General features: G+C 42.4%; 1 protein-coding gene across 2 annotated transcripts in view; it reads right to left on the bottom strand.

Moving 5' to 3' along the window:
- The window catches only part of srrm3 (serine/arginine repetitive matrix 3), a 96,669-nt gene continuing 78,649 nt past the window's right edge, over positions 1–18,020 (bottom strand). For both annotated transcript variants that reach the window (XM_074612078.1, XM_074612079.1), the window contains 6 exons: positions 17,571–17,678; positions 16,276–16,438; positions 7,428–7,723; positions 6,542–6,793; positions 6,094–6,219; positions 1–2,652 (listed from right to left, as the gene is read on the bottom strand). In XM_074612078.1, the coding sequence (XP_074468179.1) occupies positions 2,373–2,652; positions 6,094–6,219; positions 6,542–6,793; positions 7,428–7,723; positions 16,276–16,438; positions 17,571–17,678 (1,225 nt within the window). In that variant the 3' untranslated portion in view covers positions 1–2,372. The remainder of the gene's footprint in view (positions 2,653–6,093; positions 6,220–6,541; positions 6,794–7,427; positions 7,724–16,275; positions 16,439–17,570; positions 17,679–18,020) is intronic.

The following is an 18,020-nucleotide window of genomic DNA, read 5'->3' as shown; positions in this document are numbered from 1 at the left end:
CCCCATTTGTTTCCGTTTATTGTCAGGTATAATAACTTGTACACTACAAACAATGATTTGTAGAACCAAAGGGGCAATGCTATACTTGGAATAAATTAACAGGTTTGCAGAGTATCATAGTTGGGTGACATAGAGGCCGGACGAATGGCAAGGAAGACTTCTAGGGTGATGATCCCTGATTGTATCACCAGTTTGTTTACCGTACTACTGAAGCTGTAGACAGAGGAGGCATTACAGAGCCTGGGACCTCTGACAGAAACACGTTGCGGCCCATTATACAGGGGATTAGAATATGTGGTCGCTGGAGACATACAGTAGAATAATGGACTCTCCTCTCCTCACAGGGAGCTATTTGAGGATGATCCTCAATACGAGCAGAGCCACAGTGGCTCGCATTAAAATGAACCACTACAATAGGCCGGGGGTGCCATAATGGCAGTCGTGGGAGTAGACTGTGGGCGAAGGCTCTGTTCCACTGGCTACAATCAGAGCATTTTATGAATCTTCACCCCGCTCACCTTCGCACACAATAAGAGACCGATTCAGTGTAAAACATGGACATATACAGTACATTTTCAAATGGGAATATGTTTGCAGCAATCTCGTCTTCAAAGCATGATCCGACTGCTTTACAGCTAAAAAAATTGCTCAATAAATTAAATAATAAATAACCCAATAAATTAACAAATAAATACAGTAGATTCATAAATAGCTGTGGTCAACACAAATGTGTGCATGGAGACTTTTTGCAGACAGTTTTTCCTGTACAGTACCATACAGCAGCCTTAGGTGCAGGCTACAGTGGTGTACACATAAATAATTACCTCACTGGTCATTGCAGGGGAGGTACACACACTCACACTCACACTCTCTCACGCTGCACCCGATTTGTTATCAGGCCATTAAATAGGCATTATCGGTCGCTATAAGCACCATAGATGTGGGTCAGTAGGGGCCTGCCACACCTACTACGTTGTAAAAGTGAAAGAGAAACTTAAAAACGTATTCTAACGTTGTAAAACTGAATGAAACGTCACATTTTGAACACAAACAAGAAGGCTTCTTTAAGTTTAGGCAACAAAACTAAAACTTCTTTAGGTTTAGTCAACAAAAAAACAGTTACGTTTAGGGAAAAACAGTGTTTTGGATTAAAATAACTACGAACACAAACAACTACACTTAGTTGGTTTCACGCTGGATGCAAACTCTGGTCTCCTGGGGGAAAACTCTGTGTTTTGTGTCCCATCCATCATCACCAACATCCACCCCTGATGGAGTTTCACACTGTCTTTGCCAAAGTGCCTGACTTCCGCCTCTGCTCCTGTCATAATTACTATGTTCACTAGAGGTCACTGTCGTGTTTTTTTTATACCTTCTTTTGGTGATCATGTGAATAGATGATAAAACCTACTAGTGGGTGTAGTAGGCCCCTATTGACCCACATCTATGGGGCTTATATGATGACGCCTATTTAATAGCCCGACAACAGTCTCAGGATTAGCAGAATCAACATAATTTAAACAGGGAAGAGTAAAAGTACATGATAAATAGTCCCATTCACCTCCGTATGCAGGTGGCCGACATACCGTATAGGCCAGTGGGGAGCACAGATGCACCCTGGCGCCTTTCATTCGGGCCAGGTATACTCTCCTTCCAGCAGCAAGTCTCTCCTGATGCATCATGCTAAACAAACCTCCTCAAACTAGATGGAATATACAGTGCATAGTTTACAAAGCCAGAACTTAAGAGACTTTACATCTATACAGACAAACCTATACAATACAATTTTTTATCATTAAAAAAAATCTTTTTTTTCCGCTCCCTATTTCATCCGCCGACTTGTTCTAACTTCTGTTGATCTCTGTGCTTCGATGAAATGGAAGTCTTTGGGGAGATGAGCACATGACGAGAGGGAGAAACAAAGTCTAATTTTCTGAACAGTAAGCCGTTGTGATGTTTCCTCTTTTTGTCTTCTACTCAGCTCCTATTGTTAGGATACATATATATATTTATATAGTATATATAGTTTTTAATGATTTCATTTTTGGTTGCGTTGTGGAAGAAGAGAAAGAAAGTGCTAACATACAGCGAGATTTGTTCTTTGGGCTCTACCAAAATTTAACTTTTGACGTGTGGTAACCCTTTAATACCTTGTTTACTGTACGTGAAGACATGAACAGCCAATTTCATAGTAATGTGCTATATCAAAATACATTTCTCCTCTTTGATACGGGCTCTGCGTTGGAGAGGGATAGTGGTCTAGGGCCCTGGACGGTACAGCACTGTGTTGTAGATCATGGTCAAACCAAAGCACAGTAAATGTAACAGGACTTCTCCTCTGTCTGTTTTTGTATTTCCCTTCAGTGCTGCGTTCAGAAGCCGGGGCTGTCGTAGCTGCTGCGGCTGTAGTAACTGTGGTGGCTGCGGGAGCGACTCTTGCTGCGGCTCCAGCTCCGACTCTGGCTGCGGCTCCGGCTCCAGCTCCGGCTCCGGCTCCTGCTGTGGTTCCGGTTGTGGCTCCGGCTGTGGCTTCGGCTGCGGCTGTAGCTGCTGTAGCTGTGGCTACGGCTGCGGCTGGACCGCGAAGGGCTGCTGTCGTAGCTGGACGATGAAGGACTGGGACGGTAGTACGGGATTGGCCGCTTCCTGGCGCTGGGGGGAGAGGAGAGGGCGAGGGGGGGATGGAGTGTTAACGGTTACATCAGACAAGTTTGACGAGTTAGTGTCATGGACACGCTGTTGTCTGATGGATGTAAAACACATGATGTATCAAGACAAGGTTTAGTTGGTTGAGAACAAATCAGGGTTAGGTTACAGAAGTGGCAGATCAGTACAGGATCTGAAAGAGAGCAGTGATATGGGTTAAAGCTGGAGTAGGCAGGTTGGAGCAAATATGATTAAATAAAAAAAGTTATTTTTATAAAACGGTCACTATATCCTGACAGTATGAGACAGGTAATCTGAAAAAAAATCATGTTCCTCTGTGTCCTCCGGTGCTCCTAATGGCATCTGCAAGATTTCAAAGACCGGAGGAAAACCACCAATCAGAGCTGATCTGGTGCCTTGCCGTCTCTGATCAGCTGTCAATCACTCGCTGTAAAATGAGAAAGTTTGTGACCCGGCAGCCATGTTGAGATCAGTTGAGGAAATACCAAGCACCGCCCACCAGCCGGAACAAACGTTCTCATTTTACAGCTAAACTGTACACTACAAGATGATTCTGAAAACGTTTTATGCGAGAAATAGACATTACAGTAACGGAATGTTAATTCATATTTGATCAGCGCTGCCTAGTTTGACCGTTTGATCAGAGTACGCGAGTGATTGACAGCTGCCTCCGTTGAATGAACAGCCAATAGGAACGCTCTCTCTCTGAAATGACCTGTGATTGGCCAAAGTCTCCCGTCACGGGCTACATGTTTTAAAGCCTGAAAACAGAGCCATGAGGAGGAGCAGAAGTCCAGTTTTCTCTCAGAACACTTGAATTACAATATGCTGAAATGTTATTATGGAATTTTTGCCCAATGATGGAAAAAATATTCTGCCTACTGCTGCTTTAAAAAAAAGAAATAAAAAAGTCTGAGCTGTTCAGCCGCTCTCTCTCAAACACACTCTCACACACACACAGCAGAGAAATGCATGTCGTTAGTTTAAGCTTAAGCTTAGATTGCCTTGTTAATAGCCACCCTGGAAGTGCTTCCTGTAAGGTAATTAGCTGTTAGTTCCCAAAAGAACCTCATCTTCTCAGTGGAGGCCGACACCCGGAGAAATCAACAGTCAACAGTGCGGGGAGAGATAAACGCTATCAAGGTATCCCTGCTGCTACAAGGTGTGTTTCACCTTGTCATTTCAGCAGCATGTAGATAACTCAGCCTGAGCTTTTGTCTTCTATATCTGCCAGGGAAACCCAACAGAGAGATATCCTCTTATATAAACCTTGATAGCATTTTAATCTCCGCATCCCTGTGTGTTACATTAGTGCAGAACCGCAGACGGGTGCAGCTTTAGAGTTGGTGTGAGTTTCTGAGATGAGGGAGCAGAAAGAGGACAGAAAAAAAGAACAGGAGGAGGCCAGGTTTACTCAGGGGAGCTCTGATGGTTTGCTGTTCGGCCGAGCTTCGGGAGTCAGAGTAGTCGGGTCCTGCTGCACGGCAACTGTTACCAGGGTAACTAGCCTGCGGCAGCTCAGTTCGGCAGCATCCCGTCGTCTTGGCGTCAGGACCTTTAGGACCGCAGTGAAAGATGACAAGGTACACACATTTCACCCATGTCTATTAACACTAGTATGAGAGGGCAGAGAGGTGAGAGAGTCTTTTTTACACCACAGAAACACTTTTCACAGAGATGTGGGAGTTTTCTCTTTATGTTCTAATAACTCACTACATTTCAAGTGCAACAAGCCTAAAGGAGTGTCTATGGGAAAACATCATCAACTGATAAATAAGAAGCTATCAAAACAGTTTAAAGAAAAGAGATTATAGATAATTTAACTCTAATTCAAACATATTTTCGTGAGCAGAGGGGGATACAAGATACACTCTCAGTATGGAGGAGCCTTGTAAAAGATTAACAAGCAATTCATTGATTCATATTTAATGGAACAATAAAAAAAATACCACACAAACAAATCAGAACATCAATAAATAAAGAGACCAAACAAGCTCAATAAATCGATACAGATTTGTAATCATTAGAGCTGTCAAAGTTAACCCGATAATAACGTGTTTTTTCAAATTCTTTTTAACGCCACTGATTTCTTTAATGCATTAATGCAATCGATCTTACGGAGGTTATAGCGGGCTCAGTTTTTAAAGCTAGAAGTGAAGATGCTTGCATATGAAACTAGAAAAACATACAGAATCCATCGGTACCGGTAGCCTTCATTGATATAAATGGATAGAAACACCTGCTAGTAAAACACAATACAGTTCAACAGCACTACATCCTGCAGGCACTATTCAGGGCTGGACAAAGTAGTTCCTCTTCCCAACAATAAATCATTTAATCTGTATTTAGGTAGAGTTATTATCAGGATTGGGAGGGTTACTTTAGAAATGTAATCCGATATAATTACTCATTACCTACCTACCTATTACTTTCCATTTTTGGATTACCTCAATACCAAATATGCAAATAAAGACGAGAAAAGAAAAATTCTGAAATTTGTAAAGGAGAAAAGAGGAACAACATCACAGCAGAGTGCAACTTCTGCCTTCCAGCTGTGAAAATGCTGTCATCGTCCAAGGACTCGAATCATTGGCACATTAGTGACTGGATTTTAACTTGGAGCAGCTGCAGCAGCAGTACACAGATAGATTAAATTAAATGAACCTCCATGCACATTTCTACGCCGTTCCATGTAATCCGTTACTCCCCAAGCCTGGCTAATATTCTCCAATGTTAGACTTTGAACGTTGAGGCAGTAAAGGACAGTCCTTTCTCAAGGAAGGTAAACATGATTATAGAGTTATTGCATTAACAATACAGCCATTTACATTAACATTTCTAATATTTTGTTTTGTTATAATTACTGTGGAAAGCCGAATAACCAATCTCATCATAATTTGTTTCTAGCTAGATTGATATAAATGTAGAAAAGCAAGAAATTGCATTTTCTGTTTGGCTGGAGAACCTCTAACCGAACCAAACCTACACCCTCATCCACTTGGGCCTGCAGTTTTGCATTTCTACTCTACACAAAGGATTTAATGGACCTGGATGTGGTTCTTAAAATGTTCACTTGTGAGTTAGAGCAGGAAGAAACTCCCTCATTTTATTTCTTTTTGCTTGTAATTGTTGTAATTTCAGCTGTAAAAGAGCGAAGTTTGGCCCAGCATGAGTGCAGTGCAGTATAATGATGGGAAGTGTTTTAACTGCAGAGTGTTACCTCCGGCAAAAGTGTGTCATGTTAAAGTGCTGTTAATTCCAGACGTAAAAAGGTCTGAAAATGAAATTTCACACAAACGAACCACCTCACTGGAGCCGTATTACTCTGTGTTCACACTGTAGATAAGCTGTGAATAAAGGTATGATCTGATAGAAATCTTTAAAAACTATCAGGAGGAGGTTGATGATGCTGGACAGCTGTGTTACCTGGTGATCCTGCGAGCCTCCATGAAGCTGGGGGAATCTCTTCTCCGTTTGCGAATAGGCGAGTAGCTGCGTGAGCGGCGGCGAGCTCGGCTGTCGGTGTCGGAGCGGTTGGGGCTCTCCCTCTCTCTGAATGACACACAGAACACCAATCAGAACACGAGATCACAGTCTAACTATGAGCTGAAAAACTAAGGAATCCATTGCTACCAACCATTTCATACTAGCTTGTCACAAAGGAGGTTAAATAAGGGGTCCCTTGACCTCTGACCTCAAGATATGTGAATGAAAATGGGTTCTATGGGTACCCACGAGTCTCCCCTTTACAGACATGCCCACTTTATGATAATCACATGCAGTTTGGGGCAAGTCATAGTCAAGTCAGCACACTGACACACTGACAGCTGTTGTTGCCTTTTGGGAGCTGAAAGAGAAGAGAGCGAGCTTTCACCTGGAGTTGTTCTGTCTGTTGTGCGGGGACTTGGCCTTGCTGGGGCCTCGGTCTCTGGAGGCGGAGCGTGAGGACGAGTGCCTGCTGCTCCAGGAGCTGCTGCGCTGTCGGAGGTTGGGTTTGCTCCGGGACTCCTCTTTCTTCCTGCCCGACGTGTGCGGGTGGCGTCCCGGGGATGCCGACTGGCTCCGGTGGTGCGCCTGACCCCGACTGGAGCGGTGGTGGCGCTTGGAAGAGTGGCCACCTTTTGTCCTGGGGTAACGGGCAGGATAATACAGCACATGTCAGAGAATTCTCTCACACTGGCAAAGCAAAAGTGGAGAGATGTAAGCTACATGAAGCCCTACAGTGAGAGACAAATGGAAGCCGGGTTTCCACCAAACTGGGACTTTTAGTCCCAGGAACTACTTTTCAAGGAACTTAAAGGTTCCTTCAGCCGACTGATGTCTGCGTTTCTACCACGGTCTAAAGACCTGCGAAGATTAGTCAAATTATTCTGCTGAAGTATGAAAAAGAAACATATCTTTACTTTTAATGTTATCAAACAAAGACAAATGCTCTCACCTCATCCTTAAGTGGTCCTAAATCGATGCCAGACTACTTCCTTATTTATGAATGAAGCGGTACACGAGTTGAAGACGTGGAAGCTGCAGCACAGTGTGTGTTTTACTATTCTGAAATGGTCATCCCTGCAAACTCCACCCTGAAAGTTGCGGTACTTTCAGAAAGTACTAACCCCTTTTTGGGGGGTAAAACGGCCCCGTAAAATGTCCCTGGAACTTAATTTAGACCCTGGTCCCTGCGGTCAAACCGTAATGAGTTTTTCAAAAGGTTCCTAGTTCCCGGGGAAAAGTTCCTGTGGTGGAAACATGCCTTTAGTGCTTACTTTCTCTGGTGGCGAGAGTTCCTCCCTCTGTGAGTGTGGTTGTGCTGGGAGTGGGCCGAGTCGCTGCTGTGAGCGGGGGAGTGGGAGGTCTTATTCGGGCCTCTCTGGCTCCCTCTCCTCCCCGACGTCTGGGGGACAGAGCTCCCTACAGCCGCGTTCCTGCCGTCCACACTCCCAGCCTCTCCTGGCGCGCACATCGGTCCCATTTGGCTCCTGCCGGGGGCGCCGTGGAGCTTGTGCTCTCTCAGCAGAGCGGACTGGATGCTCGCAGAGCTAGCGGTCAGCAGACGGAGCTTCTGTAGAAAAATGATGACCAACAAAGGAAAAAAAAGAAAGAAAAAAAAAAAGAAAAAAGGACAAAAAGAGCATTAGAGTGTTTTCAGGCTGGTGATTGAGCGCTACGGTGTACTTGCCAAAAGAAGGTAAACATCTAAAAGAAAAAAGGTCTAGGTTTTCTCCATATGGCTTATAGATAGTCCTCTATGGTGCAGCGCATGCAATACTTGGCATGCAAACCCATAATGAGTTGAAGAAATCATAATCGCAAAAACAAACAAAAAAACTAGGAGGAGGAGGAAGAGAGGGAAAAAAATAAACAAAACTGTGAACCAAATAAGTTTAAGAGCAAAGGCAGAAAGTACAGAGCTACAGATTTTATAGAGTAGAAAAAAGAGGACTTTTTTTTTTTTTTTTTTTTTAGTAATGGTTAAAAAAAAATTAAACAAAACAGAAAGAGAAGACAACTTGACGGAACATCACAGAAATGGAAGGAACAAAATAAAGATCACAATTATTGAATCAATCGAATCAGAAAACAAATCGTCTGCTACTCAATTTTCTCTTTCTGGATATTTTTTTCCTGTAGACAATTGCTGAGATGTGAACAGCGACCCATTTTCTTTGTTTTTTTTTAATGGTTACTCTTGTTTAACTCCCTTCTGGTTAACATCCACTTACCAATAAAGTGGTATTCCCTCCTTTAGTAGGTAAGGTATGAAGAAAAGGGAAAAGTGGGGCAACATAAGTGCATCATTAGATTCACAAAATGCAAGAGAAAAAGACACAAAACCCTTCCCTGCCAGTGACTCATGAGACAATGCATGGAAATCAATGGAAAAGAACTCAAAAGCAAAGAGGACAACCACAATGTGCAGGGAATCCCTCACACAGAGAGTAAATCCTCCGGGCCCAGTCACCTTCCTAAACATCAGAGAGCAACTGGCTGGCGAGAGTTGAAGGTATTTCCTTCACCATTTGTCTCTCCATGTAGCATCAACCACGGGGCAGGTGGACACGATTACAGGCTAACTACCTTAGCTTCTACTGGTTACAATCAATGTTTGTGCTCATGGGCTTTGATACGGGGCACTTATAGGTTAGTTAACACAACTTTTCTGTTAATGTAGTTCCAGGGAGTTGTTGCTACATAACAACAGTGAGTGTTGTCCTGAGACTGGCTTGGGTTCAACCACATCTCATAGCAATAAAAGATTATTTTGGGGGGGAATTGACTAATGTAAGAACCCCAGAAAAGAATTTGGTCAGTGAAAAGTCTGTAAAATTGCATCTAACTGATAAAACATTAACAATATGATGGGATCTTTTGGGGTTTTTAAGTGCAAAGCTACTTTTATAGTCATGAATAGACTCAATTACCTTGAAGCTGGCTAGTTTTTAAAATGACCACTGTCTTCAAAGATGAGACGGTATTATTCTGTATTTTTCTTATTGTCAATAAATCCCACGCAAAGACCAAAATCAACAATGAATTGAACATAGGCATTGTATTTATTTTTGAGACAACATAAACTCACATAGACTGTCTAAATACAAACTAGAGCACCAAATGTGTATTAATCCACGACTGAAAATAGTCCCCAACAAATGCACTATTTACTCCCGTCTGAGTAACATTTGCTAAAAACTACAGTGCCCAGGTGTTTAAGGAAACTACAGAGCCTTACTGAGAGCAGCTAGCTCGGCTCTATGAATGGAAATGTCTGTCAGTCAGTCGCCTGGTCATCTTTTGGTCCAGACTGAAATAACTAAACAACTATTAGATGATTCGTCATTTTGTACTGGCATTCATGCTCCCCAGAGGATGAATCCTATCGATCCTGTGATCCCCTGGTCTAGTGCCAGCATCAGGTCAAATTTATTTTGTTCAATACTTTGGTTTATGACCGAATATTATGCGTGACTAAAAACCAATAGAAAAATGTGACACATGGCGCCAGAGAGGAGCACATGGCAGGCGCGTTGTACCAAAGGAAAACAATGGTTTTGCTGGCGACGCATCTCGGTGTGATCAGCCCCTTAGCATGCTGACGTTAGAATTTAGCTCAAAGGACCACTGTCTAGCCTTACTGAGCCGCTATTGTGGCTGTAGACTCTTAGTCTTGATTAATAATAAAACTACATATTTGTGACCCCGTTTTAAAAAATATTACATCTTTGGTGGGAACTAATAGCAAAGAGTATAGAAGCAAAGAGACAAAACGCCGCTGCCACTAAATATGCTTACTATGTTTATAATATTTTATTGTTCAACACAGGTCATTTCTGTAGAATATGACAAAAGAATAGAATCATTTAGTTTTACTTTTGTACGGCACTTTTTAGAGGGCCTTTTTTCTTGCATCCGGTAGTCGCTTTCAGTCTAAAATGGTGAAAGCGTAGCTTTGCTGATGGCTGATGGCCGCTGGCGTTGCAATTGAGCGAACCATTGACTTTCACTTCTTGGCAATATATGTTCTTTGCTAATAGTGCACAATATAGTCACAATACGTCACAATAATTAACACATTGTTGGTTTAGGTCTTTTCAAGGGATTTGCTCAGAGTAAGAAAAACATGCAATGAGTAATTCCAGCCTTATCATGTACGGTAGAGGGTGAGTTAAAATATATTCAAAACCACTATTTTAAGCATTTGACAAAAATAGAGCTTGGATAAGTGATTCAGTGGGAGTTGGGGACTGAGACATGTGATGCACAGTTATACACTGCTCATTGTAAGCAGGTCATATAAAAAGAGTGTAAATCTCCCAAAGGCGTTCTGTATGAAACCAAACACAGCCGGCTCTTGCGCATGCATTACAATGTGCTGTCTGAACTGCTTCGTAATCTACGATACAACAAAAGCACCGACTGGTCCTTGCAAAAAAGAAGAGCCGTTCTATACGAGAGAGAGAAGACAACTAAGCGGTATAATAAGAAGACACACAACCACTGGTGCTTATGACAGTTGTTAGAAACAGTCATGGAAATCAATATGGTGAAAATCATAAGACGAATGTACTAATTCACCAACAAACAGAGAGATGCTGGACAAACAGGAATGCATTCTACCAAAACAGAAAGAAAAGAAAACTGGAGAAAGAAATGGACCTGGAAGATAGAGCGGGATATTGGACTTCAGAATGAAGTTAAGGAGGAAAGAGAAAAACCAGAGCTCTACGTAAATCCAATCATAATTGATGAAGTAAAATCAATTTGGTTAGAGACCATTGGTAAATAACAGAAAGAGAGAGAGAGAGAGAGAGAGAGAGAGAGAGAGAAACATTGACGTCACTCAGGCTAGGGTGCTTGTCACATTCTCATCTGCATAAAGATCACGTGCGTAGGCAAAGCATTACCTACCTTCCATTTCAATCAGTGACACGTATGCAATATCAACAAAAAAAAGGAAAGAAAGAAAAAAAGAAAAAAGGAGAAAGGAATGTTCTCCGCAGCGAAATGGGAAAAAGACAATGACCTCTTTTAGTATCAAAGCTACATACTGTGTCCAGAGACTAAGGAGAAATAAACAAACCAAAAAGTACAAAGAAAATAGAGGGGAGAAAATAAAAATAAAAATCCAGATGGAATTCAAATCAAACTAAAATTAGAAACAAAGGATGAATCTATAAACTACATGATTTGCTTTGTCTTTTTCGCTTGTACAAATGCAGCCATATTTGTATCAAAACGGGGGAGGGGGTTAGGGGGGGATAGAGGTAAGCGGATAGAGTTAATTGTCATATTAGTGGACATCCATGTAGAGTAGAGTAGCTAGGAGGAAGGGAGGAGGAGGAGGAGGAGGAGGAGGAGGGAGGACATGCAGAGCTGGCAGATGTGAAAGATATGTGGGAAGTAAAATGCCAGGACAACAAGAGTGAGACGTGAGTCACACATGACACAGATGAACAGGTAGGAGAGGAGGAGGAGGAGGAGGATGAGGAAGAAGGGGAGGTAGAAGAGTGTTGGAGGGGCAGTCACTGCTAAGATGGACAACTAGAGAGTCAGCACATTTGAAAGGGACCCCAGTCACATTTTAGCCTGGGTCTTCGTCAGTAGCAGCACTTCTCTACTTTTGGACGTCAGCCCAACTTTCTTCCAGGCAATCTTTTTTATTCATTTATCACTATAAACGCAGGTATGGAGAGAGAGAGAGAGAGCTTAAGGAGCTTTGTCAAATCTGCTGTTTAGCGTCAACAGGGGAGCTTACATTCAAAAATGGCTTGGGTCCCTTTAAAATAACAATCATGTTAAGACATGTGTGAGTTGTCCTAGTTATTTTCAAAGAGTCCATGTACTTGTGTTTGAAGTGTTTGAAGACATCCATTAACAATGAGCAAGAGGACGACTGGCCCAGTTTGGGACCGTCTCATTCGCTGAGTAGGAGGAGACAGTCCCGGATGCTTCACCTTGAAGAGCTTGGGGGAAGCGGCTGAGCGTCGCTCTGTATCAGAGGTGGGGAAGTTAAGCACATGTTTTACCAAACTAGCCAGATAGTCCTCAAAACATAGTATTAGAATACGCCATCGATTAAAGATCAATCTCATCTTTGTGCAGTGCCCTCGTCTTCTTTGACTTATTTCAGTGCACCAAGACGAAACCATTATAACCATTAATTTGGGGTTAAGTATCTTGCTCAAGGACACATCGACATGTGACTGGATCGAACCGCCAATCTTTCGATTGTAGGGTAACCCGCTCTACCACTGAGCCACGGCCGCAACGGCACCGAGCTGTGCCCTCTTCATTAATTGATATTTCTTGTATATGCTCTATCAGGCAGACAATGTGAACAGAGCCGCTCGAATTAGAAAAGAAAGTTGTAATACAGAAATTGAAAAGTAACTTATACTGAAGAGACTCTTCATTGTGCTTTTCAAAAGCTGATTAACGAGAGGTTATGTCTGCATGAATATTCATAATAGATATAATGTCCCCGGTATATGCACTGGGGCGGTTTGCAGCCGAGTGTGAAGCGGTCGGGATGAGAGTCTGAGGCCAGGGTGCTCTGCCGGAAAACAGTGGACTGCTCCCTCCGGGTTAGGAGTGAGTCACTGCCCCAAGCGAGGGAGTTCAAGTACCTCGGGGTCTTGTTCACAAGCGAGGGTAAAATGGAGCGGGAGATGGACAGATAACTTTACCGGAAGGCAAAGCTCTCGATTTATCAGTCCATCTACGTATCAACCCTCACCTATGGTCATGAGCTTTGGGTAGCGACCGAAAGAATGAGATTGCGGATGCAAGCGGCCAAAATGAGCTTCCTTAGAGATAGGGTGAGGAGCTCAGAGTTTTCCTCCCATTGGCCACAAGGAGCAGCAAGGAGCCCATTCAACATTCAAAAACAAACTTGTTATAAGCTGCACAAAGGTAAGATTTATAATGGAAATATTTTCAAGAGCGAAGGCTTCAAGGAGAAGGACCGACTTGTTGGTTTGGCAAAGACATGTCTGCTTAACTTCTCCGCCTCTGATAAAGAGCCGTGCTCAGCCGTTTCTCAAAGCTTCTCTATGGGAAGCATCCGGGATCGTCCCCCCACGCGGTGCATGAGACAGTTCCAAACGGGGCTAGAGGACGACTACAGGAACACAAACTGAGATGATAGATAGACAACCAGAGCTGCTATACAGAACATTTGCTAAACCACACAACTGCTGCAGTAAAAATCAGTAAAATCCAGGATCTGTCACACATAAACCATCCTCCTGTGCAGAGATTTCAGTTTGGGGATTATCACGAAAGTTAGCTTTTGGTGGAGATTAAGAATGGCAACATCACCTTATGCTACGAAGATGCTGCTTTAAAAAAAATGGGAGCCAATTAAATGCTCCCGTTTCACTACATCCCAACTGAATGGCTCAAAAGTACATGATCAGACAGACCTCCCATGCCATTCTCCACTGGCCTGAGCAGATAAGAGTAGAAACAAACAATGCCACCTAGGGGCAACATGCACATCGACATGGTAAAGTAAAGCAGTAGAGAGGAGCGTGTGTTTAACTCCTGGTGGTTTTGGCAGGAGCTGTCGGACGCCTGGAGGAGAAGAGGATCTATCACTGAGCAGAGCATGTGCTTGAGAAGAAAGACAACTGTATTGACAAGAAGAAACTAATACACATACCCAGTTAACCTACTTGGTCCGGTTCCAAAGCATTTGAGTGCTTTTTATATAAACGAGACAGAGAGATTTGGGCATTTATTCATGGGTAAATACCACTTAAATAGATAAGGACAAAATAAAGAAACAGTAATGAATGAAATAAGCAGAGAGAAAGAGAGAAAGAGACCAGATAAGACCTCACACATGCAAGCTGGAGTGGAAAATAGAAGACATCTGCGGGTTTTCTGCCCATTTAGATGCTTATTCAACAGAGAAAGATGATTTTACAAGCGATCCCTTCAGTCTAAATGTTTTATTTCAACATAATCGGCTGTCAGCCTACTGCAGCTCTGATGATCCATTTACAGTACGGAGTAGCAAGGTTGTCTCCATTATAGCAGAAAGTGATTTAAATCTCAGTGCCTTTTAGGTAATCAGAGACTAAAAGATTTTTATTTTCTAAACTGAACAGGTAGAGGGGAGTATATATATGATTTATTACGCTTTAGGAGCCTATTATGGACAGTATGTGGTGCAGTTTATTTTAAGAACGGAGCTGTAAACCCTTTATTACTCAGAGGGTCCACCATGGGTCATAATTTGCATTCATTTGCACAACATAGTTTTAGGATGCGGCTCGCCTCTATGGAAGATTTAAAATGCCTTTAAAACAAACAAGGAGCAGTTCCAAATTGAACAGGTAGAGGGGAGTATTTATATGATTTATAACACTTTAGGAGGCTATTATGGAGAGTACGTGGTGCAGTTTATCTTATGAACAGAGTCGTAAACCCTTTATTACTCAGAGGGTCCACCCTGGGTCATAATTTGGATTCATTTGCACAACATAGTTTTAAGATGCGTCTCCCTGTATGGAAGATATAAAATGCCTACATAACAACAAATCAAACAAAGAAAGAAAGGGATATACTTTGTTATCTATTTAGCAGGTTTATGCTGCTCTCTGCTGGACAACAAGGAAATGCAATGCACCTCTTCACTTTGTTTTCTGTGTCGTGATTTGATTTTAACGACACAGTAAAATGAAAAATATTTTTTTAGAAATATTTTGACATTAAAATCCCTCTTTTCTCTTTCTGTAAAATATTTTGATGACTGTTCTTGAACTCGTACAGAAATGTATTTAATCAAATACGGTTTGGGGCAAATATAAAACCGCACTTGACCGTTAGCTTGTGAGTAGCTAACCTGTAGAGCGATATTGTAGTAGGAGGTGTGTGTGTGTGTTTGGATTTCAGCTGCCGATCATTTTTTTTCCCAACAAATGAAGTTGAGGTAAATTGATTAATTTAACGCTCATCCTTCTCTCTGTAGGATTTGATTTAAATCCCTCTTGTAGCTAAACCCTGCCCACATATTACGTTTCCTGTGGAAATAAATCACACTACAGAAGCTATAAAATCCAACTTCCATTTCACTGTGACTTCAATGTGGCATGGAAAATTCATGTCAACGTGAAAAACAATTCAGTTATTAAAAGACAAAAAGTCTTTTCACATATGATTTTCACTTAATTATGCATAAAACCATATGTCACGATGTGTATTGTATTTCCATTGATTTCTTTGTTTGATTTGTTTTTACTGAGGCATTTTAAATCTTCCATACAGCCGAGCACAAACTGATACCTGGGACGGAGAGCTGCACCTTGTTACAAATAATTTTGCATGCTTGGATCAAGACTCCATTAGTAATTGGATTTGTCAGTTCAAGGAGAAATGGCAGATTGTTATCACTTTAAAGCACCATCAGACGTCTTATTGTGACTCTCGCAACTTAATTATGACTTTATCTGTGGTTAAAATCAAATCTCATTCCGGAAAGACACTTTGATATTTCTTCATGGTCATGGACCTTTGGGGGGGGGGGGGGAAGCAAATGTCTGAAGTAGTCATACCTATCCCTGGCTCAACTTTTTTTTTTATTTGTCCTATGCCTTAGCGGGAACTCGCTCTGAAGACACAACACATTTTTTTGCTCATTCATTTGGAAACATTGTGTGCCAGTGCGGCTCATATTTCCATCCGAGTCCCGGTATGCCAATGTTGTGCTTCGACTCAGAGGATGTGTTTGGAACAGAAACACTATAACCTCTCTTGTCTTTGCTCCCTCTGTTACCGGCAAACAACAAGAACAAACTAAAAAAACAAGATGGCAGAGGAGTCAAAGAGAGCCAGAAACAAAGCAGCAGGAGCGGCAGGTTTTACACAGGACAGGAGTGTCTTTTACACGTCAGAAATAATAATATTCATAATATAAACTGGCCTAGGAATAACTGATAGCAGAATGAACAAAAAAAATCTTTCAATATCAAACAAGATGAGAATTCAATGTCAACCAACACAAGAGGAGCAGGATAAAACTCATTTGTAGAGACTGTGGCAGATACCGTTTTGTAGTGGGTGAGGGGGAGGGTGGGGGGTTGTGGGAGCAAAATAGAGGAGATTACATACATCGTGCCCTTTCTCGCCCTCGCCGTGGTTGAGTCTGCCGGCCTTGCCGTTGCGGCTCCGCTGGGTGTGGTCCCCGTTGTGCCACGCGGCGGGGGTGTTGGTGCCCGGGGACAGCGAGGTGCCGGACGCCTTTTGTCCTTCTGTCTTGTGCTTGGAGTTCAGTCTGGAAGAGCAGAACCACACAGCAACACAGCAGGTAAAGCACAGCCAAAAGAATGTTACTTAAAGTGAATACTTTTGACTTTTATCTGTCACTTAACTCCCACATGATGCAAACTTAAGAAGAAACAAAATATCATTGGTCATGATGACAAATATGGCAGCTGAGTCACTCTGTATGCTTCTTCAGAATAAGGTAGTTATTTGCATTTGATAGAATGTCAACTTTTCCTGGGAATAATCAGAGGTGCAAAGAACAAGAATAAAGCTGTGCTGGTTCTGTTTGCACACACTTCCTGTGCATCTTCATCGTCTACACTTGTCAATGTACCTAGTTTAATTTCTTTTCAACCAATTTTCTAATTTCTTTAACGCATTACGTTTTAAAAGGAGGCTCAATAACGCTATAAACTCGTACAAAACTGTGGGCGAGGAAAAACTGGCATGACAATTTTCAAAGGGGTCCCTTGAACTCTGACCTCAAGATATTATATACACATCAAGGGTTTATTTCAATCAAACCAGAGTTGGTGATCGTTGGAAAGACTAACGACGACGGTTTTGGTGAGTTTTATTTTGTTTCTGTCAAGTTTAAATGAATTGTTTTACGATGCTCCGCCACTAATAACAGCTGATCTCAACATAAACAAATACACCTGGGTGATGACGCAAGTGTACTCGGGTACAGAACAACTTTACTAATGTGAACGCTGAACGGAGACGGGGGGTAATCATACTCACCTAATGTGAAAACGCCCTAAGTCTCTACACCGCAGCGTTCCAGAGATATTCTAAAAAGAGTAACTAAAGTACTTTTCTGTCGTATAGGACAGCGTCGACCCCAGGGGGTTAAACAAATAGTAAATTCAGCTATTTAAAAAGAAAAAAATAAGACGTTCCATAAAATGACTAACGGTGTACAGAGTGAGATCACAGCCATTTAATGGGGTTTATTATAAGAGCCCCATTTGTATCCTAATATATCTCCACAGGACCGAGAGAGACCGACAGTCACCGGGGCGACTGCTCGACGGGCAGTAGAGCAAAACTAAGTGTAGGTGTTTATACGTGTGAGTGTGTGTGTGTGTGTGTGTGTGTGTGTGTGTGTGTGTGTGCGTGTGTGTTGAAGAGTCTACCTGGCGGGAGATTTGGAGGTGCTCCGTGTGGAGGACACGGAGGCGCTACGGGAGCTACAGCAGCTGCCTTGACGCTGTGAACTCCTAGTGGGGGTCTCACCGGGTGACCTGACGGATGACAACCAACGGACAAACACACACACACACACACACACAAACACACACACACACACACACACACACACACACACACACACCACACACATGCACACATATACATACATGAAGCCATGTGTATGTACGCATACATCACAGGGACACACATGCTACGGCGAGCTCAGTAGTCGGATCGTGTGATATGTAAAACAGTTCATGCGCTGCCAAACACTTCCAATATATATTCTAATCAAGACAGGGTGCAATGTATGGCGTGGGGAATGTGTTGAACTGGCACATAATGCTCAGAGGATGCACTCTGTGCTTTATACTGTAGTCATTAACATTCTCTGA

This window comes from Sebastes fasciatus, chromosome 16 (genome assembly GCF_043250625.1).
Source record: "Sebastes fasciatus isolate fSebFas1 chromosome 16, fSebFas1.pri, whole genome shotgun sequence".
NCBI lineage: Eukaryota > Metazoa > Chordata > Actinopteri > Perciformes > Sebastidae > Sebastes > Sebastes fasciatus.
Note: the sequence above shows the minus strand (reverse complement) of the source record. Positions and strands in the feature narration are given on the sequence as shown.